This window comes from Prionailurus bengalensis, chromosome D2, assembly GCF_016509475.1.
Source record: "Prionailurus bengalensis isolate Pbe53 chromosome D2, Fcat_Pben_1.1_paternal_pri, whole genome shotgun sequence".
Taxonomy (NCBI): Eukaryota; Metazoa; Chordata; class Mammalia; order Carnivora; family Felidae; genus Prionailurus; species Prionailurus bengalensis.
Window position 1 is genome coordinate 52,383,833 of NC_057351.1, and position 24,009 is coordinate 52,407,841.

Sequence of the window (24,009 nt, forward strand, 5' to 3'; positions counted from 1 at the left end):
GGATTAACCATGAAGACATTACACTAAGCCAATAACAAGGGGACAAAGACTGTAAAGTCCACTTATATGTGGTACCTTAGTAGTCAGATTCAGAGACAAAGTAAAACGATAGTTGCCAGGGGCTGAGAGAGGAGACTGGGGAGTTACTGTTTGCTGGGTACAGAGTTTCAGTTTGGGAAAATAATAAAGTTCTGGAGATGGATGGTGGTGATAGCTGCCCCAAGATGTGATGTACTCAGTACCACTGAACTATACATTTAAAATCAATCAGGATGAGGAGTGTGCAAAATAAAATAAAAACACTGAAAGGGCACCTGGGTGGCTCAGTCGGTTAAGCATCGATTCTTAAGGTCGGCTCAGGTCATAATCTCATGGTCGTGAGACTGAGCCCCCATGTTGGGCTCTGTGCTGGGTGTGGAGCCTGCTTAAGATTCTCTCTCCCTTTCCCCTCTGCCCCTCTCCCCCCACTGCCTCTTTCTGTCTCAAAAACAAAAACACTAACAAACCTAACTGTATTATAAACAAATATAATCATACTAAAGGAGCTAAGAAAGAAATGAACTAACCTAACTGTGGAAAATAGTATTCTGAATGGATACAGTTTCTAGGCTAAGGACAAAAAGAACTGTACATAAATGTTATAATTTAGTTATCAAAAGTGTTCCTTAACAGAGGTTTAGGTTAACAATCATGAAATTAGAATTAAGTAAATAAATATGTGTATGTATGCTAGAATCAATCAAATAAATTATGGGTGATGAAATCCAGTGTACTCATGGTTAGAGAAAAAAGTTTTAAAGGAAAAAGACTCAAATTTTGTAATACCAAATTTCAATCAGCAGTATTAATACAAACTCCTGACTGTGAATATATACAGATACAGAAATATAAATATGTGTATGTGTACGAGCAGCTACACTGCCCACTAAAAGCAATGACACCTCAGTCACAGTGAGTACATCTAGGGCCCAGATCTCGGTCCCTAAACATCATTTTCCAATAAGAGGAATCAAGTGGTTGACTCTAGAGCTAGGGCAAAGAAAATACAAGTTAAGCCTGAAACACCATATAATGTCAAAAGTAAAGATATTCTCTAAAAAAGATGGGGGCTCACCCAAAGGAGCTCCTAATGACCAAAGCTAGAACACTCTGAGTGATAAAATGACAGCAATGAATTTTAATCCACAGAATAAAATAAATACTGAGTCCGTATTGCTACAAATAAGTAAATAAACGAGACAGAAAAAGTCTACCTCACAGAATTTCAATTAGTAATAAAGAAGGAAAGAGGGAAATAATCAGTAGGTGCAATAATAAATGCACAGACAAGATCTACCTACAAGTGGATGCTAAAAGTTTGAGGTAAAAAAGGATTTGCATAGTCCCAAAGTATCTCCCTCAAGATATTTATTAACTACAAAGGTAAAGACACTATTTTCTTATTCTTGATAATTATACTATGATGATATATAGGGTAAGTGTATTATTTTTGCAACTTTTCTGTAAGTCTAAATTAGTTCAAAATTTAAAGTTTTTTTAAATTAATAGAAATATATCTGTATCCAGATATATCTGCACCTACCCACTACCTCCTCAAAAAAAAATTAATGCAGAAGGATTTCTACATTAGATCAGAGAAGATGTTAGAGCCAGGATTCTATGCTACTAGAAGGCCAAAGCTAGAAAAAAACTAAATGTTTATTAAAGGTTTTCCTAAGATACGGACAAATAAGCACTGGTATATGCTACAACATGGATAAACTCTGAAAACACTATACCAAGCAAAAGCAGACCAAAGAACACATACTGTATCATTATATTTATTTTTTTAATTTTTTATTAAAAAAATTTTTTTAATGTTTATTTATTTTTGAGAGAGACACGGAGTGCCAGCTGGGGAGGGGCGGAGAGAGAGGGAGACACAGAACCTGAAGCAGGCTCCAGGCTCCAAGCTGTCAGCACAGAGCCCGACGCAGGGCTCAAACTCATGAACCACGAGATCATGACCTGAGCTGAAGCTGGACATTTTTAAAAAAAAATTTTTTTCAACATTTATTTATTTTGGGGACAGAGAGAGACAGAGCATGAACGGGGGAGGGGCAGAGAGAGAGGGAGACACAGAATCGGAAGCAGGCTCCAGGCTCTGAGCCATCAGCCCAGAGCCTGACGCAGGGCTCGAACTCACGGACCGTGAGATCGTGACCTGGCTGAAGTCGGACGCTTAACCGACTGCGCCACCCAGGCGCCCCTGAAGCTGGACATTTAACTGACTGAGCCACCCAGACGCCCCAGTATCATTCTATTTATATGAAATATCCAGAATATGTAAATCGATAGAGACAAAAAGTATGTAGAGACATAAAGATGGTTGCTTGGGGCTGGAAAAAGAGGAAAATAGGGAGTCCCTGCTAAGGGATACAAGATTTCTTTCTGAGGTGATGAAAATGTTTAAAATTGTTTGTGGTGACAGCTGCACAGATCTTTGAATATAGTGAAAACCACCAAGTGGTATACTTTATTATTTTTTGTGTGTGACCCTACCACACTCCTGAATGGTGTACTTTAAGAGGATGAATTGTTCAGTATCAATAAAGCTGTTACAAATTACGTGTGTGTGGGGGCGCCTGGGTGGCGCAGTCGGTTAAGCGTCCGACTTCAGCCAGGTCACGATCTCGCGGTCTGTGAGTTCGAGCCCCGCGTCGGGCTCTGGGCTGATGGCTCAGAGCCTGGAGCCTGTTTCCGATTCTGTGTCTCCCTCTCTCTCTGCCCCTCGCCCGTTCATGCTCTGTCTCTCTCTGTCCCCAAAATAAATAAACGTTGAAAAAAAAAAAATTTAAAAAAAAACAAATTACGTGTGTGTGTATATGTATGTGTGGTATTCACATATTATATGCATATATATATAAAACATTTATGTATATACACATTTGTATGTGTATATATATATATATATAAAACATTACATACGTTACTACAACCCCTGGCTTATTCATTACTCTAATATTCACAGAAAGATGTTTTCTATTTTGCTGAATCGTGACAATGTTAGTACTAGTTTGGCCTGCTGGTTTTAAGCACAAATATTCATTTTACCTTAAAAAAAAAAAAGTCTGTTTTAACCATGTATCTAACTGGCCAGACAGTCTTATCTATTCAGCTTCTAGGAATGGAATCTTCCCAGTGTGAGGGTCCCCATCTGCATTATTTATATGACCTGACCTACAGGTAATATAAAAAAATATATATATATGTATACATATATATATACACACACACACACGTATATGTATATGTATATGTATACGTATATGTATATGTATATATACACACACATGTACATATAATACATATATATGCATATATACACATATGTACTATAATAAGTATATGCATATAATGCCATCTTCTTGCTTCTCAATCTTCCTCGCACTGTTAAACTCATCATCTTCTTGAAAGACTGTACACTAATTTTTCTCCTTTCCTGCTCTCTTCTTGTTGGGCATGTGTAGAGGCACCTCAAAGGCGGGAGAAGTGACCTGCTACATCTCTTACGCGTGTCCACCTAGCTCAGGCCAACAGTTTTCACTTTCCCAGAAGCAAATTTAACATGCTCTTCTATACCCACCCACTCTCACCCCATCCTCTCACCTAGGTTCCAGACAAAGGTGAATTTGGAGGCAGCAGAGCTGTCTGAATTAAACTTCTTAAGAGCTGTGGGAATTTTTATGTCTCTGTTAACCATGTACAGTTGCTATAAGGATCAAATAAAATGATGTGATAATTCTTTAAAAACCATAAACAAGGCAGGGGTAGTCCTGATCACACAATCATTTCTGTATCTTCACAGCAATTTATACACACACACACACACACACACACACACACACACGTACATATACACATATGTATACATATATGTACATATGTGTGTGTGTGTATATATATTTTTTCCCCTCCTCATTTCCACTACAACCAAAAACCTCCAGTATGACTAAAAACTAATAAGACTGATTTCCTTCAGTCACTTTATAGCAAGAGTCACAAATTTAAATGCTTACAAGGCCAAAAAGGTAACATAAGTGAGCAAAGCAAGAGAAGTGGAATTGTGATGAGAAGGAATACTAGCCCCATCAGAAAGGAAGCAAATCTCAGCTCAGGCCAAGTGCTGCCAGGCAGCAATGTGGGCCCAAGTGTCACCAGGTCTCCTCATTTTCCCTAAAGGAACTGAACTCTCGGGATTTTTAAGTGTTGATACACATTTAAAAGACAACTGCAAAAATATGTGCATGCCACATCTTAGCCTACTGATCCAAAGACACCTGCTTTGCAGGTGAGGCGACCAGACTCTACAATAAAAACAACACAAAGTGAGAAGGTATTGACATTTTAGCACAAGGAAAGAAAAGGAACTGTACACTAGTAGAAGCCAATGTTGCTCAGAAATCAAAACTTATTAGAACAGGGATTTTGAAGCTACTTAATTTGATGTCTAGTAAAAAGAAGCCCATGCAAAGTAACCCATTCAAGATAACAAAGCCAGTCTGTGCCAAAGAGGGCTTGAACTCAAATCTTTTGACCACTAGACAGAGTGACTTTTCCACTACATCACGCTAGCTCCCAAGAGAACAGAATTATAGAGCAAATAAGACATTCTGTCACCGGATGGCAGGATGGAATACAAACTCCGAACCAGGAGTCAAGCTCACTGATCCTGACTGTCCTTCCCAGGACAGATTCTGAGCTTGCGAATGTCACCCTGGGACTCCATGATGCATGATATTCCCAACCTCTTCAGATGGTGGCTAATGATTTATACATGGCGATTTGTATTAGGCATCAGCAGAGCACACAAAAACAGAGTAGCCTAAGGGAAAAAGGGAAGATAGAAATTTTCACCAACTGAAGAAAGAAGGAAGAAAACAGAGCTAATGTTTCTCTTCATTTTCAAATAGACTTCTTCCATAAAAGCAAATCTTTAGACACAATTAAGAACAAAGGAAAGAAAGAAAAGAGAGGCCATAGGTCTTGTGTTTTTTTGTTTGTTTTTTTTTTTGTCAAAGTCCTACAAAGAGTCCCTTTGAAAGTCTGTGGCTTTAACCATTTGCTGGATTGTCTGTAAAATCATTTAATTCTCAAGCATTCAGAACCCTAGAATTCTATAGCTGGATGGAAGATTGGAAGCCATGTAGGTCATCTCTCTCAATTCTGTAGACTTATTCTACAAATGTGTAGATTCACACTAAAACTCAGATCTATACTTTTCTGTTTAGGAAATCATTATAAGATCTTTTAAAAAGTTTAAAAAGCTATCTCCCAGGGCACCTGGGTGGCTCAGTTGGTTAAGTGTTCAACTCTTGAATTCAGCTCAGGTTATGATCTCCTGATTCATGAGTTCGAGCCCAGCACTGGGCTCTGTGCTGACAGTGCAGAGCCTGCCTAGAATGCTCTCTTTCTCAAATATATATAAAATAAACTTAAAAAAAAAAGTTACTTCTCATGTGTTCTTTCTCAAGAAGCTACTGGAGGACATATATCTCTTGAATGAAGGGACAAACCCAGACAGAACAAAATATGAGATCCAGGATATAGATCCAGTAGAGAAGTAAAGAGAAATTCCAGGCAACCACTTTGCAGCAGACCTGGAGCAAAACAAGTCCAGACTACAGCTGGGGTGGGGAGGGCAATTGTCCAGAAAAAATGTCTCTAAGAAAAAAATATGACACAACTATTTTGGTAAGATGGGGGAAGAAGGAAGGATAAGGAAAGAGTTACATCTTCACCTACTATGAAAGCAAGTCAACATGACAACTCCAAAAATTAAGAAATCAAGGAATAGCAGTATATTACTTGGAAATATTAAAATAAATTTCAAAATAAATAGCTTAAAGACTCAAATGTGCTTGCCTCTATGGAGCAGGAAGTAAGGATGGAGTAAGGGTAGGGAACTGCTATTTTTTTTTGCTATAAACCTTTTAGTACTATTTGACTCTTAAAACCCTCCCTGTATTACTTTGATATTAAAAATTAATTTTAAAAATCAAGCATATATTAAATAAATTCATTTCAGTTTCCTTAAGGGGCAGGATGTTTGATTTCTAGTGAATATGTGATAAGTTATTTTTTCTTCCAAAAAAAAAATTAAAGAGCACAAGTACTGAATTCAGAATCTCATTCCTTAAGAAAGTCAATTATGACTTAAGTTTGCCCCACAGCCATTTCCTTTTGCAGATAGAAGGGGAAAAAAATTATGAGTTGCAAGGTTCATTCTGTTAGTCACTGAATCGTTAGGTATTTTTTTAACCAGTTATTATTGCAAGAATTTGGATCCTTCATGACAAAAAGCTCCACAATAGGCAGTATTATCATCTTCATAAACTTATCTTGACTGAGACTGTTGTTACACTACAAAAGAAACTACACTATTTAAAAAATTATAACTGTTAAGAGCACCAACTGATTTATAAACACTGACATGTATTAGATGAGCAATCAAAAGAATATTCTTTTTTTTTTTTTTTTTTTTTTTTCCAACGTTTATTTATTTTTGGGACAGAGAGAGACAGAGCATGAACTGGGGAGGGGCAGAGAGAGAGGGAGACACAGAATCGGAAACAGGCTCCAGGCTCCGAGCCATCAGCCCAGAGCCCGGCGCGGGGCTCGAACTCCCGGACCGCGAGATCGTGACCTGGCTGAAGTCGGACGCTTAACCGACTGCGCCACCCAGGCGCCCCAAGAATATTCTTTATTATACATCATTTCACGAAACAATTAAATGATCTCTATTGTCAGAAACTCAATTATACTAGTATTATGACCTTAACTGATTACAAGAAACTGCCTATTTTCGAAGCCACGACACAACTAAGAACAAGGTGACATTCCTTTTGCGGTTCCAAAAGAAATCAGAGTTTTTAAAAACAAAGCCTCAGATTCATGGAGGTAGTAGAAAATTTAAAGATGATCAGGCCCAGCACCCACAACTAACAGCAAAACCAAGACTAGAATCCAAAAACAAAAGGGAAGAAATAACAACCAACACCACAGAAATATAAAGGATTTAGAAAGAATTCCATGAAAGATTACATGCCAACAAATCTGACAACCTGGAAGAAACAGACAGATTCCTAAAAACATACAATCTTCCAAAACTGAATCAGAAAGAAATAGAAAATCTGAACAGACCAGTTACTAGTGATCAATCTGAACCAGTAATCAAAAGACTCCCAGCAAACAAAAGTCCAGGACCAGATGGATTCACAGGTGAATTCTACCAAACATTTAAAGAAGGGGCACCTGGGTGGCTCAGTTGGTTGAGTGTCTGACTCTTGATTTTGACTCAGGTCATGATATCACAGTTTGTGAGATCAAGCCCTACATTAGGCTCTGCTCTGACAGCAGGGAGCCTCCTTGAGGTTCTCCCTCCGTCTCGGTCCTTCCCCCAGTCGTACATGTGCACTAAATAAATTTAAAAATAAAATAAAAGGGTTAATACCTATTCTCCTCAAACTATTCCAAAGAATAGAAGAGAAAGAAAAGCCTCAAAATACATTCTATGAAGCCAGAGGTTACCCTGATACCAAACCCAAAGACACTACAAAAAAAAAAAAAAGCAACTTACAGGCCAATATCCCTGATGTATACAGATGAAAAAGCTTCAACAAAATTTTAGCAAATTGCTTTCAACAATACATTAAAAGGATCATTCACCATGATCAAGTGGGATTTATTCCAGGAATGCAAGGATGGTTTGATATTTGCAAATCAATCACCACGATACACATCAACAAAGCAAAGAATAAAAACCATACAATCATCGCAATCAACAGATGCAGAAAAAGCACTGGACAAAGATCCAACACCTGTTTATGATAAAAACTCTCAACAAAGTGGGTTTAGCAGGAATATACATCAACATAATAAAGGTCATATATGAAAAACCCACAGTTAACATCATACACAATGGTGAAAAACTGAAAGCGTTTCTTCTAAGGGCAGGAACAAGACTAAGGTGTCCACTCTTGCCTCTTTTATCCAACATAGTACTGGAAGACCTAGCCACAGCAACATTAATAATGAAATAACAAAGAGAAACAATCCATAAGTTCAATGATGCAGTCCCTATGAAAATATCAATGGTATTTTTCACAGAATCAGAACAAATAATATTAAAATTTGTATGGAAGCACAGAAGACCCCAAACAGCCAAAGCAATCTTGAGAAAGAAGAACAAAGCTGGAGTTATCACAATTCCAGATTTTAAGATATACTACAAAGCTATTGTAATCCAAACAGCATGGTACCAGCACAAAACAGACACACAGATCAATGGAACAGAATAGAGAGCCCAGAAATAAACCCATGCTTATGTGGTCAAGTAATCTATAACAAAGGAAGCAAGAATATACAGTAGGGAAAAGATAGCCTCTACAACAAATAGTGTTCAGGAAACCGGACAGCTACATGCAAAAGAATGAAAGTGGGCTACATTCTTACACCATACACAAAAATAAACTCAAAATAGGTTAAGAACCTAAATGTGAGACCTGAAACCATAAAACTCCTACAAGAAAACGTAGGCAGTAATCTCTTGAACATCAGCCTCAGCAATATTTTTCTAGATATGTCTCCTCAAGCAAGGGACATAAAAGCAAAAATAAACTATTGGGATTATGCCAAAATAAAAAGCTTTTGCACAGCAAAGGAAACTATCAACAAAATGAAAAGGTAACCTACTGAATGGGAGAAGACATTTGTAAGTGATATGTCCAATAAAGAGTTATTATCCAAAATGTATAAAGAACTTAACTCAACACCCAAAAAATAATCAATTTAAAAATGGGCAGAGACCTAAACAGACATTTTTCCAAAGGAGATGTATAGATAAAAAGATACTCAACATTAACAACCATGAGGGAAATGCAAATCCAAACTACACTGAGATAGGATCTCACACCTGTCAGAATGGCTAGAATCAAACAGAAATAAGTGTTGGCAAAGATGTGGAGAAAAAGGAACCCTCACGCACTGTTGGTGGGAATGTAAACTGGTGCAGCCACTGTGGAAAACAATATGGAAGTTCCTCAAAAAATTAAAAATAGAGGGGCGCCTGGGTGGCTCAGTCAGTTAAGTGTCCAACTTCAACTCAGGTCGTGATCTCATGGTACATGAGTTCAAGCCAGCATTAGGCTCTCTGCTGTCAGCACTGAGTCCGCTTCAGATCCTCTACCCCCGCACTCTGTCCTTCCCCCACTCATGCGTGTGATCTCTCTCAAAAATAAATAAACATTAAAAAAAAATAAAAATAGAAATACTATATGATCCAGTAATTCCACTACTGGGTAGTTACCCAAAGAAAATGGTAAAAAGATATATGCACCCCCCCCCCCAAAAAAAAAGATATACACACCCGATGTTCATTGCAGCATTATTTATAATATCCAAGATACAGAAATGACCAAAATATCCACTGATAGATGAATGGATAAAGAAGACGTGGTGTGTATATACACGTGGAATATAACAGAATATTACTTGGCCATAGAAAAGAATGAGATCTTGCCATATGCAACAACATGGATGGACCTAGAGGATATTATGCTAAGTGAAATAAGTAGAGAAAGACAAATACCATATGATTTCATTTATATGTGGAATTCAAAAAACAAAAACAAAAAAAAACAACCCACAAAGAAATGAACAGCAGAATCAGACCCATAAATACACGGAACTGATGCATGCCAGAAGGGAAGCATGCTGGGGGATGGGCAAAATGGGTGAAGGAGAGCAGGGAATACAGACTTCGAGCTGTGGAATGATTCTTTTGATTCAAGGGAATGAAAGGTACAGCATAGGGAGTATACTCAATGGTATAGCGTTGCATGGTGACAGATGGTAGCTACACTTGTGGTCAGCACAGCATAAACTATAGATCTGTCCAATCACTATGTTGCACAACTGAAACTAATGTAACATTGTATCTCAACTATACCTAAAAAAACAGATGTGAATAATCAAATGTTAAATTATGCTTATTATACTCTGTAAAAATATCGATATCAAATTTCAAAAGTTTACCTCAAACATTTAAAAAATGTAGAACATACAATGAGTAACTTTTACAGGACAAGGTCTCACTTACGTGAAATGCTTTATTTCTTTATAATGGCAGGCATAAGCTTCTGTTTTACTCTAGAGCTGACTAGATTCTTCAATTCTATAAAATTAACCATCAGGATTTTTTTTTTTTATGAAATTTATTGACAAATTGGTTTCCATACAACACCCAGTGCTCATCCCAATAGGTGCCCTCCTCAATACCCATCACCCACCCTCTCCTCCCTCCCACCCCCCAATCAACCCTCAGTTTCTTCTCAGTTTTTAACAGTCTCTTATGCTTTGGCTCTCTCCCAACCATCAGGATTTTAAATGCACTCAATTCCAAGTGGCTTTAAGACAAATAAACATTTGCTTTACTTATCTGATCATCTGTCTTCCCCACTAGAAGGATGGGTATTTTTGTCTCTATTGCTTATTGTTATATCCACAACACCTAAAATAATTCTGGCACATACTGGTTATACTAATTTTTACTTCTGATTTATAATTCATGAAAAATAAAGGAGGATTAAAAGCAGATCTTGTAACACCAACCTGCAAAACTGGTATTAACCCTACAACACCTTTACTATTTAAGCCTCTATCTTCCCTCTAGCCTTTCACTGGGACCAAACTTCCTCAATTGAAAATCTATTCCTGGGGCGCCTGGGTGGCGCAGTCGGTTAAGCATCCGACTTCAGCCAGGTCACGATCTCGCAGTCCGGGAGTTTGAGCCCCGCGTCAGGCTCTGGGCTGATGGCTCAGAGCCTGGAGCCTGTTTCCGATTCTGTGTCTCCCTCTCTCTCTGCCCCTCCCCCGTTCATGCTCTGTCTCTCTCTGTCCCAAAAATAAATAAACGTTGAAAAAAAAATTAAAAAAAAAAATCTATTCCTAATAAAACACAAATAAAATGATAACATGCTAATAGAACAGTAATAGAACTAATCATGGTGGAATTTCTAAAACATTAAATAAAAACGATTCATCTCTGTGAAAACAAAAACAAGTCTAGAATCCAGTGGACTTCAGCCTTTGTGTGTAGAGTTATTTTCCATAGCACTGTCCTGTCCCTTACGTCCCCTTACATCCTATGCCTTTTCAAACCACCTTAGTTCCTATGAATAACTCAGAAACACAAGAAATCTTGGAAATACACTCCAACCCCTAATTTCTTTATAATAAGAAAACACACACAAATACTATTTACTGGCTACACGGACATTTAGAACAAGGAAATGGCAAACTAAGCAAAAACTAAATCGAGTTTATGATTAGGGATCCCCACTTCCAGGAGCCCATGTCCCTGGACAAATTCATCCAACACTAAACTCGTACTATATGCCAGACACTGTCCCCAGTGCCAGGGATACCATTATAGGGAATCTTTGCTTCTTCAGAGCTCCTGGCTCCAAATATAACTCTACATATCCTAAAATAGCCTGTAAAGTTGGGCAAAGGATCACCATGTTAACTGAACTGGAACCCATTCTCCCTACTAGACCCTGGGAGCATTCCTAAAAATCCAGACATTTTTTTAGCTGCTGGTGTTAACAGCATAGAGAAAAATGGCAAGGGTTAGAAATAGAAGGATTCTTTCTTCAAATAAGGAAACTGAGGCCCAGAAGTGTAAAGATCACCTACCTTTTAAAATTCTTTATAAGCAACTACCCTTTTAAATCAAGACCTCCTTGAACAAATCTTTATTTTTCCAATGTTACCCTCTTCACCTGTATCTGCACTTTTTCCACCCCTCCCTTAGGCATTATTCTCCTACACAAGCTTCTTCTCTCAGCCACCAACACCAATTCCCTATTTCTGCTACCACACTTCTGTTCAAGTCTGCTCTTCCCAACTACTATCTAAATTCTCCAAATTCAATATGTTTTTTCCAAAGTCACCCTGTAGGGTCCCATGAAACTTGGCTTCTAGTCCCTCCCCTTTATTTGCAGGTTACCAGTGAAATGGTCTGGTCTTTTCCCAAGGCCCTAGTCTGCTTAAAACCTCTTTGGCTGGTCCGGACGGGGCGCCTGGGTGGCTCAGTCGGTTAAGCGGCCGACTTCGGCTCAGGTCATGATCTCCAGGTCCGTGAGTTCGAGCCCCGCGTCAGGCTCTGTGCTGACAGCTCAGAGCCTGGAGCCCGTTTCGGATTCTGTGTCTCCCTCTCTCTGACCCTCCCCCGTTCATGCTCTGTCTCTCTCTGTCTCAAAAATAAATAAACGTTAAAAAAAAAAAATTAAAAAAAAAAAAACAACCTCTTTGGCTGGACACTTCTAACCATTCTGCTTCTGGTATCTTCTGCCTCTGTAACCTCCAGCCTCTCCAACTGTTTCCTCATCCCTAAACGTCAGCATTCCTTAGGATGTAGCTTGGGCCCTCTGTATCTCTACACAGATCTTTCCTATATACCCATCTGTGTCAGTGTCTTCAACCATCATCTCTACAAAGAACTATCAGATGTAGGAAATCAGCTCAGACCTTCTTAGGAAGGTCCAATCAAATTTCAAATATTTCAAACCTCTCCTTCATTATTCAGCAATAGCTCCGGACTCAATATCTGCCAACTCACCATATACCATGTTTATCCCTTCCAAAACCATCTCTTTGTCCTGACTCCCCCATCTCTACTACAGATACCAAGCTACCTCTAGGGAGGGAGATAATATAATGGCCAACCCCGTGATTCTTGACTGAGCCCATCTGGCTTCTGGCTAGGCCACTTATTAGCAGTGTATCCTTGAGCAAGTTAACCTCTTTGAGCCTCAATATCCGTATTTGAAAAAAAGAAAAGAACCACAATACCTCTCTCACAGAACTACTGTGGCCATTAAACATATGGGAAGCTCCAAATAGAAGGCGAAACACATAAGAGGCACTCAATAAATATTAGCTACTAAATCTTCTATGGTTCACATTAACAGCAGTATTGAGAGCTTCACAACTAAGCCTACTTAGCTTCCACCGCAGCTTAGTCTTGTTCTAGGCTCTGGACTTATTTCTTATCCTTAAACAGGAAATTTAAGTCACTCCAGTTCAGGACTTATCAACCTGGTTCTGATCTTCAAACTGAACTCTTTCCTTAACTACCAATCTACAACCTAGATCACCATTTTGGTTCTGGGTATTTAGGGACTACTCAGTCTTGTCCACTGCCCTGAGGGGCTCTGAGTCACCTAACTTCCTGATGGTTAACAGCTAGCTCTGAAATGTTAGCCCCACCACTGCAGCTGAACAGCCTGTCCTCTTGGCATGCCTTCAGAACACCAGCCACCCACCATGCAGTATCAACCTTTCACCTAACTGGACTTCTTCCCACTGCCTGGAGGTGAATGTCTCCCGCAAGAGCTTCCCTCCCCTGGTGGCCCCTCCTATTCAAGTCTCATCTCAGCACTAATCTCAAAGTCATTCAGGCCCAACACCTTAGGCCTCTTGGGTTCCTCCGTTTCCCCCATACCCAATCAAAGCTGCTAAAATCTTTCACACAATCCTCTGCACTCTCCTTTCCTTGTTTGGACATCTTTATCCTTTATCAGTCTCTGACTGCATTTCAACTGTGCTTCCAAAAAACAGCCAGATTAATCATCAGAAAAACATAGCTTTCATATGTGACTGCACTTCTTAAAAGCATTTGAGACTCTCCACTTCCTATAGGATAAAATCTACTGTCCTTTGATTATATTGTGAATTTTCCTACTTCTAAGCTTTTACTAACACTATTCCTTCTAAAATATCCTCTCTTCCCCTTCTCTGTTCACCCAAATTTTATTATTTCCTTCAAACACATTTACCCAAACCCTATGTTCTCTGTAAAACCCTTTGTGATATCCCTTTGTGAGCAGAGGGGAAGCAGTGCAAATAATCTAAGACCAAGTCAAGTAAACAAACCAGTGTGACTTGGAATGGGGCGAGAGTGATTATTTTGGAAACAAGATCAGAGAAGTGATGGGAGGCCAGGTCCCATGGGGCCTTCTTGGCTATTATAAGGATGTTTTCTTTAAATATGAGCAAAATTGGGGTGTCTGGGTGGCTCAGTCGGTTAAGTATTCGTCTTTGGCTCAGGTCATGAACTCGTGGTTCATGAGTTCGAGCCCTGCATCAGGCTCTGTGATGACAGCTCAGAGCCTGGAACCTGCATCAGATTCTGTGTCTTCCTCTCTCTCTCTGCCCCTTTCCCCCTCATGCTCTTTCTCTCAAAAATAAATTTAAAATTTGTTTTAAAAATTAAAAAAATACATATAAGCAAAATGGAGATCAACTGCAAGGTTTTAAGCATTTACTAGCAAAGATATAGAACTTGGATTTCAAAAAGATCATGCTACCTGTGGCGAAAAGAACAAGCCATACATAGGAAAGTGAAGAAGCAAGGAAACTGATTAAGAGGCTATTATAGTATCTGGGTAAAAGTGTGATTAGAACCAGGGTGGTGGCAATCAGAAGTGGTCTGAATCCAGATGTATATGCTGACTGATGAGGGATATGAAAACAAGAAAGGAGTTAAGGATGACTCCAAGTTGTTAGCCTAAACAAGTGGAAGAACAGAGGTGTTACTGATATGAGGGAGAAGATGGTGGGAGGAGCAGGTTTTGAATGTGGTAAGTTTAAGACATATATTGGCCATTGAAGGGAAATGTTGAATTGGAAGATTATTACCTAAATCTGAAATTCAGGGGAAAGAGATACATTTGGGAACTCTCAGAATACAGATCAGGCGGGTTTCACAAAATATCTGTGATGTTAATCGTTCTGTAACTGCTCTGCCCCATACAGTAGCCAAGAGCCACATACGATTTGAAATGCAGCTAGGATGACTGAAAAACTGAATTGTTAATTTTCATTGATTTGCATTTAAAAGCACACGTGGCTCATGGCTGCACAGTGAACAAAGCATATATAAATAATATTTAAAACAAAGTGACTGAATGAGAACCCTAATTGAGTAGGTAGAGATGTCCAAAGATTGGGTACTGGGCACACCAACGACACAGATTATTTGTGATAGAAAAAAATCAATAAATCAAAACAACCCAAATCTCCATAAACAACAGAACAGAAAAATAATTACTGGCATAGTCACATAAGACTGCCATTCAGCAGTGAATGTATACATCTACATGGATCTCGAAACAATGTTAAATGAAAAAAAAAAACTCACAGAAGAAAATTTTCTATTAAGGTCAAATGCAGAAAAAACTAAAAAGTATACTGTTTAAGACTATATTCAGATTAATAAAGTATAAAGAAAATCAAGGGTATTATTATCTAAATGCAGGATAACATCACCTCTCCAAGGGAGGGAAAAGGTTGCAACCAGGGAGGTGAGCACAGAGAACTTCAAAGTTACTGGAAATGTTCTATTTCCTAAACTAGATGGTAGGTACACAGATGTTTATTTTGTTATTCTTCTTTATCCTATGTGGGGAATAAGCTTACCAATTCCCTGAGCCTGCACTGAGGGATTAACAAAACACAAAGAATTAGAAAGCCATAGGATGTTCACACCCAAGTTTGGGTAAACAAGATCAGGTAAATAGGTATAGGTAAGGCGAGGCAAAGGCCCCAGCATAGAACAAAGGTATATGAGATAAACAAGATTACGTATTCAGGGCAGAAATGCCCCCCAACTTAGTACTATAGCAGAAAGCTTTCACAGGAAGGAAGGACCAAATTAGGTAAGCAGGTAAATAGGGCTATAGACCACTGTGGAGAAGTTGCCCAGAGTGGAGCTAATTAGCAAAAGAAAAGTGCCTTGTTGACCCTGAGGGAGCATGCTCTTTCCTGTCCCCTAGACCAGTTCAGGTAAACAGAGGTGGTGCCTCACATCTGCTGTAAACAACCTTCCCCCTGGCTGCCCGCTGCCCAGCGCCAAGATTTTGTTTTGTATTAACCCAAACCCCTAACACCACATATCTTCAAAACCTCCTTTCCCTCACGCCCATGAGTTAATGTTCACAGTTTCATTGTCTCTTTATGCACATTCATCACCATGTTTGTAAGCCTTCTGATCCTAATAAAAACGGAGCAAGGACCCTTAATCGGGTTGTCTTCCCCCCAACATTGGCCATCTCTCGCATTTTTAATCCTGTGTACTGCTTTCCTGCGGGACAAAAAAGAATTCCAGACCCAGAGTCTACAACAATCCTATATACTCTTCCATGTATGATATTAATTAAAAGTAAAAATATATATATAAGGTAGTATATGGTTAAGTGTCAAATGTTTCAAAACCTTGAATAAATCATTAAGTTTAGAAAAAGGAAAGACAATGGTGTGACCTTAATAAGGTCTAAAAAAGAATGACGGAAAAGAAAGAAAAGAGAGGGGTGCGTGGGTGGCTCAGGTGGTTAAGTGTCCAGCTCTTGGACAGTGCTCTTGACGTCGCAAAGCCTATTTGGAATATTCTCTCTCTCTCTCTCTCTCTCTCTCTCTCTCTCCACCCCCCCCAGTCTGCCCCTCCCCCATGCACTGTCTCTCTCAAAATATATTAAAAAAAGAGAAAGAGAGAGAAGGCCATTCTAGAATTGAGAATGAACAGCTCATGTACAAGACACAGTAAATTGGTGGGTCTGACTAGAGAAGAGGAAATTTAGGTTGAAAAGTTAGGCTAGGGCCTGCCTAGGAGATGCTTAAATGCTGGGTCAAGAAGTTTGGACTTGATCTTGAAATAGCGCAGAACGACTGGTGGTGTCCAAGCAAGACAATGGCATGGGGAAAGTGGTAGGTTAGAATGAATCAGATAAGGATCAACTAGTAGGGAGACAGGAGCCTGGAAAAAATCAGTTATAGAGCTATATGCACCCCTATGTTTATTTATTGCAGCAGTGATTACAACAGTCAAGATATGGGAGCAACCCAAGTATCCATCCACAGATGAAAGGATTAAGAAGACACACACACACACACACACACATATATGTACATACAATGGAATATTACTCAGCCATAAAAAAAGAATGAAATCCTGCCATATGCAAAAACAGATGGATCTAGAGGGTATAATACTAAATGAAATAAGAGAAAGACAAATACCATATGATTTCACTCATATGTGGAATTTAAGAAAACAAAGGAAAAAAAAGACAAAAAACCCAACTCTTAAAAATAGAGAACTGGTGGTTGCCAGAGGGGAGGTAGAAGAGGTGAAATAGGTGAAGGGGATTAAGAGTACATTTATCATGATGAGCTCTGACTAATGTATAGAATTGTTGAATCACTATACTGTACAACTGAAATATAACCCTGTATGTTAACTATACTGGAATTAAAAAAATACGTATCTAGAATTTGTAGATGTGAGATGTCAAGGAAGATAGTCATGGCCTTAACTAGCATGGTGGTTGGAAGATTAAGTGTACTCCAAGAAACGTGAGGATGAAAGACTCAAAAGAGTTTGGTCTTCAGAACAGACAGTGAGAGAAAAATAGATGCAAAGACTACTCCAATTTTCAAGCTAAACTAAGAAAATGATTAACATCAGGGTGCCTGGGTGACTCAGTAAGTTGAGCAGTCAACTCTCAATTTTGGCTCGAGTCACAATCCCAGGGTCCTGAGATCCAGCCCCAAGTCGGGCTCCACGCTGAGTGTGAGACTGCTTAGGATTCTCATTCATTCTCTCTCTCTCTCTCTCTCTCTCTCTCCCCCCCCCCCCCGCCCCGACTCATGCTCTCTCTCTAAAAAGAAATTTAAAAAAAACTTTTTAAATGATTAACCTCAATATTTGCAAAACTAGGGAAATCAACAGAGAAAACTGGTTTTCAAAAAAGACCATTCATTCATTCATATAATAAATATGTCAAGCAAAGTATGATACCTTCCCCTCAGGGAGCAGCTTGTGAGTGCCATTTTTTTTTTTTTTTTAACAGTTACACACTTTTTAATGGGCAAAGAGAAACTATACAGTTCTTTGGGAGTCATAAAAGCTTTTATAGCTTTTAATGGTACAAGAGTTTCTTAAGTCCCACTTTTATTTTTTTTTTTTTTAAGAGAGAGAAAGAGAGAGTGCACACAGGAGAGAGGAAGAGGAAGAGGAGGAGGGGAAGGGGGGAAAGGAGGAGAGGGGGAGAGGGAGGGGGAGAGGGAGAGAGGGAGGGGGAGAGAGAGAGAGAGAGAGAGAGAGAGAGAGAGAGAGAGAGAGAGAGAGAATCTTAAGCAGGCTCCACACTCCACACAGAGTCCAACTCGGGGCTCGATTCCACAACGCTGGGATCATGACCCCAACAGAAATCAAGAGACAGAGGCCCAACTGACTGAGCCACCCAGATGCCTCTCTAAGTCCCACTTTTAAAAGAAAGAGTACTGTAATAAAAATATTGAGCTGCTTTTCAAAACGAATTGAAAGAGGCAATAGAAAACAAGAGTGGACATGTATAGTAAAAGGTCATAAGAAGTGGAATTATTTGACTGAAAGTTTCTTGAGGACAGAATTTATCACTGACTTGCTTTGCAAAGCCCCCCCCCCCCCACCCAGTGCTGAGCACACTGTAGTGAATGATCACTACAAAATAGATACTCAAATAATGCTAAAGGAAAAGAGAAGAGTGAGGGCTGACTCAAGAAAAACTTAGTAATGCCTACCAAGCCTCCAGAACCCAGCATACCTGAAGGATCTACTCCTTCAGGTATCTACCCCTATAAAAGGAAAATGCTTTAGCCTTGTCACCCTGACTGAAAGGTAGGTTGATCATCTAGGGACCTCTTTAGGAGATCTAAAATACCAATATAAAAATAGAAAGGAGGGGGCGCCCAGGTGGCTCAGTCAAGGATCCGACTTTGGCTCAGGTCATGATCTCACTGCTCATGATCCTGCGGTTCGTGAGTTCGAGCCCCGCATAGGGCTCTGTGCTGACAGCTCAAAGCCTGGAGCTTGCTTCAGATTGTTTCCATCTCTCTGCCCCTCCCCTGTTCACACTCTGTCTCTCTCTCAAATATTAAAATAAAACGTTAAAAAAATTTTTTAAAGAAAAATAGAAAGGAAATCAATTGTTTTAAAAAACATATGTTGAGGGGCGCCTGGGTGGCGCAGTCGGTTAAGCGTCCGACTTCAGCCAGGTCACGATCTCGCGGTCTGTGAGTTCGAGCCCCGCGTCGGGCTCTGGGCTGATGGCTCAGAGCCTGGAGCCTGTTTCTGATTCTGTGTCCCCCTCTCTCTCTGCCCCTCCCCCGTTCATGCTCTGTCTCTCTCTGTCCCAAAAATAAATAAACGTTGAAAAAAAAAATAAAAATAAAAAACATATGTTGAATTTCTGCTCCCCACACTACTTACTCCCTGGTAAGATTATCCCTAACCTTAAAGGCAGATAGACAGAATGTAACATTTTACTGTCTACGGTTTGGGCTAATGTTAATTAAAGATACTCAAAGGCATCTTTTCCTTTTAGACCATTAAAAAACATTTTTCTGGTTAAAAGTAAAATAAAAGCCTGGGGGCACCTGGCTGGCTCAGACAGTAGAGCCTTCAACTCTTGATCTCAGAGTTCTGAGTTCAAGCCTCATGGTGGGCGGAGAGCTAGTTTGCTTGCTTACATACATACATACACACACAGTGGTTGTACCACTGAAAAAAAAAAAAGTAAAAGCCAGGATCTTAACAGCTAGTCCCATATGGCACACTGTTACCTATGCCCACAGAACAGAGAAATGCAAAGTAGAGCAGCCTGCAAAGTGAGATGACCAATGTACAGGTGTTTCAAGTAGCTGCCAGGCACTGGCCTATTACCTCCAGGTTCCCCGAGATAATCACAACTCCAAGTTATCCAATATGGCTAAACAGGGGACAATGAGACTGCTTTTTAAATGAATTGATCTTACAAATGCTTTCAGACCATCTCTTTCTCAAGAGGTTAGAACAGGGAATGAATTCCTCAACACTGGCAAAGGCAGTATAACATAACAGTTAAGAACTCAGGCTCTGGCACCAGACAGAAATGGGTTAAATCCCATGTCTCTTGCAGTAAACAGCCCTGTAACCATCTCTGTTAATACATCTCCCTACTATGTACAGATTCGATTACCTTAAGATTTTGAATATGTGGCAGCTTCAGATGTTAGTACTTTCCTTCTTATAACTACACCCCAATCCCTTTGATTTTCCTGTATTTTCCTTACTAGTCTCAACTGCTAATTTTTACTGTAGAGCTGTCTAGATGTTGATCTCATTCATTATCTTTGAATCTCCTGAATTTCCTTCTCTGAGAACAACCTTATCTTGAAGCTCTGGCAGTTCAACCCATGCCCTGAATTTCATCAATGAAACTGAAGAGCAGTCGGAGAAAACCACAAGGAAAACTGGATTGTAAATAGAACATACAAACCTCTTTGTTATATAAAACTTCAAATTGATGATTTCTTTAAAATCCCAAATTCTGGGTGCCCGGCTGGCTCAGTCGGTAGAGCATGTGACCCCTGACTCAGGTCTGTGAGTTCAAGACCCACTGCTGGGTGTACAGATTAGTTTAAAATAAATCTTTAAGGGGCACTTGGGTGGCTCAGTCGGTTGAACAGCTGACTCTTGATTTCTGCTCAGGTCATGATCCCAAGGTTGTGGGATTGAGCTCCACGTCGGGCTCTGTGTGCTGAGCATGGAGCCTGCTTAAGATTCTCTCTCTCCTCCCCTCCCCCCCTCCCCGGCTTACTCTCTAAAAAACAAAATACTTGGGGCGCCTGGGTGGCTCTGTTGGTTGGGCAGCCAACTTCGGCTCAGGTCATGATCTTGCGGTCCATGAGTTCGAGCCCCGCATCAGGCTCTGTGCTGACAGCTCAGAGCCTGGAGCCTGCTTCAGATTCTCTGCCCCCTACTCTCTCTCTCTGCCCCTCCCCCACTTGTGCTCTGTCTCACTCTCTCAAAAATATTTTAAAAAAAATTAAAAATAAAAATAAAGACAGGAACGGACCAAAAATGAATTCATTAAAAAATAATAATAAAAAATAAAATACTTAAAAAAAATTTTTTTTATCCCAAATTCTGTACACTGGAGAATATGGAGCTAAACATAGCCTATTAGCAACAAATTAGATACCGAAAAAAATCCTGACCTGAAGAAAGCCTGTGGAAGTACTCTGCCTCTGCTCACCACTCCCACTTCTTTCTCTAAACTCAGGGATCTAATTTATGCTTGTTGTAGTGGATTTTGCAAATAGTGGGGAAAAAGAGGAGGGAAAACAGGTTTCACAGATTTTTCATTTGCATCAGGCACCATTACTACCATCCTACTTCAGTAGGGAAAGACTAAGTCCCAACCAGTTTCTCTGCTTCAGGTCTCTCCACTCACTTACAGCCTGCACACAGCCACCAAACTAATTTCCTAAATTAGCAGTTTCATTAGATCACTCCCCACCTCAAAAACTCTTAGCGGCTCCCTAAACTATGCACTGAAAAAGCCCAACTAAAATTCGAAGCCCAGGCTAGCATTATCCCACTTTTATAATACAAGACTTGTCTCCTAATTGCCCCACAGAAATTCTCTAAGGCTCCAACTAGCCCCCACCCCCAACCCCTGCACGCCTAGGCTGATTACACCCACCACCGTCCACCCTCCACACTTTCTGCTTTTCCTTCAAAGGCCAGACCCCCTCCTCTATCTCTGCCCTGCACTATGCTCCCAAAGCACGCACTGTCCGTATTGCCCATCTTCTGACCCTAGCCAAACATATGCTTTTTAGCTGGCTTTATATTCTCTTGGCATCTCAATCCGCTCAAACGAAGTCAAAGTTCCTTGGAAAGCAGACTACATACTTACACAAGTCTATCACAGTGCCTCGCACTTAGTAGGTCCTAGATATTTTAAAAAAAAAACAGAGGAGCTCAAATGATACATCTAAGTAGGGCAAGACAATACTGCCCATCTTTGCCGATTCCCCTCTGTTCACAGTAAAAGGGATTCAGCGTTCGCGACAGGGCTATGTATTTCTAGTATACACGGAGCAGCGAAGTGGAGAGAGCACGCCACCGGATGGCAAAAAAACACCCGCGTCCCCATCCTGGTTTTTGCCACAAGCCCTGCAATTGGGAAATCACACAATCTCTCTGGGCCTCGGTTGTCTCAGGTGTAAAACAATGGAGCTGTTTTGATGGATCCCTAGGTATCCTTCGGCTCCCGAATTCCCCGGGACTGGAAATCCAACACCCATCTACTCACTAAGGCGCAGGCAGGCAAACTTTTACGGTGCCCGACGCAGGCATTTCCATATAGTAGTGGAAACTCCGTTCTCATGGAAAAAAAGCAGGGCTGAGAGGAGGGTAAGAAGCGGTCTCCCTGGACTCGGATTCCTTTACCCCATGGCCAGGGGCAGTCGGACTCGGCTTCCTGCCTCTCACAGGCAGACTCCCCGGAGAGTGGCGCGGCACCGCACGGCTCCGGGAGCGGGCCGGGGTGACTCCGTCCGCGCCCCGCGCCCCCCGCACTTGTGACACACGCCCCGTGACCCCGGGTCACAGCCCCCGTCCGCCCTCACCCGCCCCAGGGGCGCCCTCCTCCCCCGGCAAGGCCCCTCTCTCCCGCCCGGCCGGCCGCCCTTCCGGGCCCCGGAGCGGCCTCTGCGCGGGCGTCCGGGCCCCAGGCCGGCGGGACTGGCGGCGTGAGGGGCGGCGGCGGCGGCTTTAAGTGCTGAATCACCACTTTGCAACCCGAGCTCCAAACCACCGTGACCCGCGGGCCCCGGGGGCCCGGTCGCTCCGCTCCGCTTACCCACAGAGGCGCTCCGGGGGCGGCAGGCGGGCGCCGACGACAGAGCGGAAGGTGCTGGGCCGCGCGGAGTGCAGCAGCCACGCTAACCGGTACCGCATACCCCAGCGCAGCCGCCGGGAGCACCGCGGACGCTTCCTTCTGGCGCCGGGAGCCGGCCCTGCCCACTGCGCATGCTCAGTCCGCCGCGCCGCGCCGCGCCGCTTCCCGGGAGCCGCCGAGCGGCCGGCGCTCCGGGTTTTGCCTGGAACCCGGCAGGGCGGGGGCGGCGGCGGGGACGGCAGGCGTCCCCGGCCCGAGCCAGCGGGCGGGACGGAGTCTGGGCGGGGAGCTGCGGGAGCCCGGCAACCAGGCTTTCCCAGGCCGGGGGTGTCCCGGCTGGGTCACACAGGGACGAAATGGGAGGGCGGCGAGGTGTATCTGGCTTAGGTGTTTGTAAGGGGCAGGGTCTCACGAGTACCGTGGGAGCACAACGAGCCATGTTTGCGGAGTCGCCCCCATTGGCTTTCGCCCTGGGCAGTGCAGGTGTTAGAAAGAAGCCCGCGGACCAGGCGGCGCGCGGCCCGCGGGCTCCCTCTAGAGCGCGATGCGGACCCTCAGGGGGAGTTAGCAGCTCCTCCAAGAGCCAGGGAGAGATGGGACCCGCAACAGCGAAAAAAGGTTTCCGTGGCCTTTCAAATCCGGAGTAGAAACTCCTACTCTGCATTACTGCTGTATTAACACAACACTACACGAATATATAGTAGTACTACCATTGCCAGTGTACTTTAGTCATTATTTATAACACAAGACTTTTTTCCCTGATGGCTTTACGGAGCTGTGCATCCAAGAACGATCTAATAGTTGTTATGGATCTGACTTTCCATTACATTTCCATTTTACAAGGGTCTTTAAGGCAGAGTGCAATTAGGGACAGTGACTCCCAAGCTTAAGTACCTTTAGGTCTCTGATGTGGCAGATGGAAGTCTGCTGCCAAAAACAGTGCTTTCAATCCTATTATTGTTTCAAATGGGAATTCGGGAGGAGGTTCCCTTAATTAAGCGGATGCTTCGTTAAGGAGGTACAGGGATCTTTTTTTTAAATCGTTTCAGCTAAAGGCAAACGTTGGATGGATGGAAACTGAGGTATCAGAGATGAGGAAGTGCAAAATAGGGTAAAATTCCACAATATTACATTCTAGCCTCACCCCACCTGTATTAGTGTCCTGTGGCTGCGATAACAAATTATCACAAAGTTAGTG

The 24,009-nt window shown here is 41.6% G+C and overlaps 1 protein-coding gene across 3 annotated transcripts in view; it reads right to left on the minus strand.

Annotated features, from left to right (window-relative positions):
- The window catches only part of IDE (insulin degrading enzyme), a 113,147-nt gene extending 90,072 nt beyond the window's left edge, over positions 1 to 23,075 (minus strand). Inside the window, exon 1 of one of the 3 annotated variants that reach the window (XM_043596986.1) lies at positions 22,773 to 23,075. In XM_043596986.1, coding sequence (XP_043452921.1) covers positions 22,773 to 22,870 — 98 coding nt within the window. In that variant the 5' untranslated portion in view covers positions 22,871 to 23,075. Of the gene's footprint in view, positions 1 to 22,223; positions 22,526 to 22,772 lie in introns of those variants that run through there. The other 2 variants (XM_043596985.1, XM_043596987.1) reach the window with 2 other exon arrangements.
- Between the last annotated feature and the right edge of the window lie 934 nt (positions 23,076 to 24,009).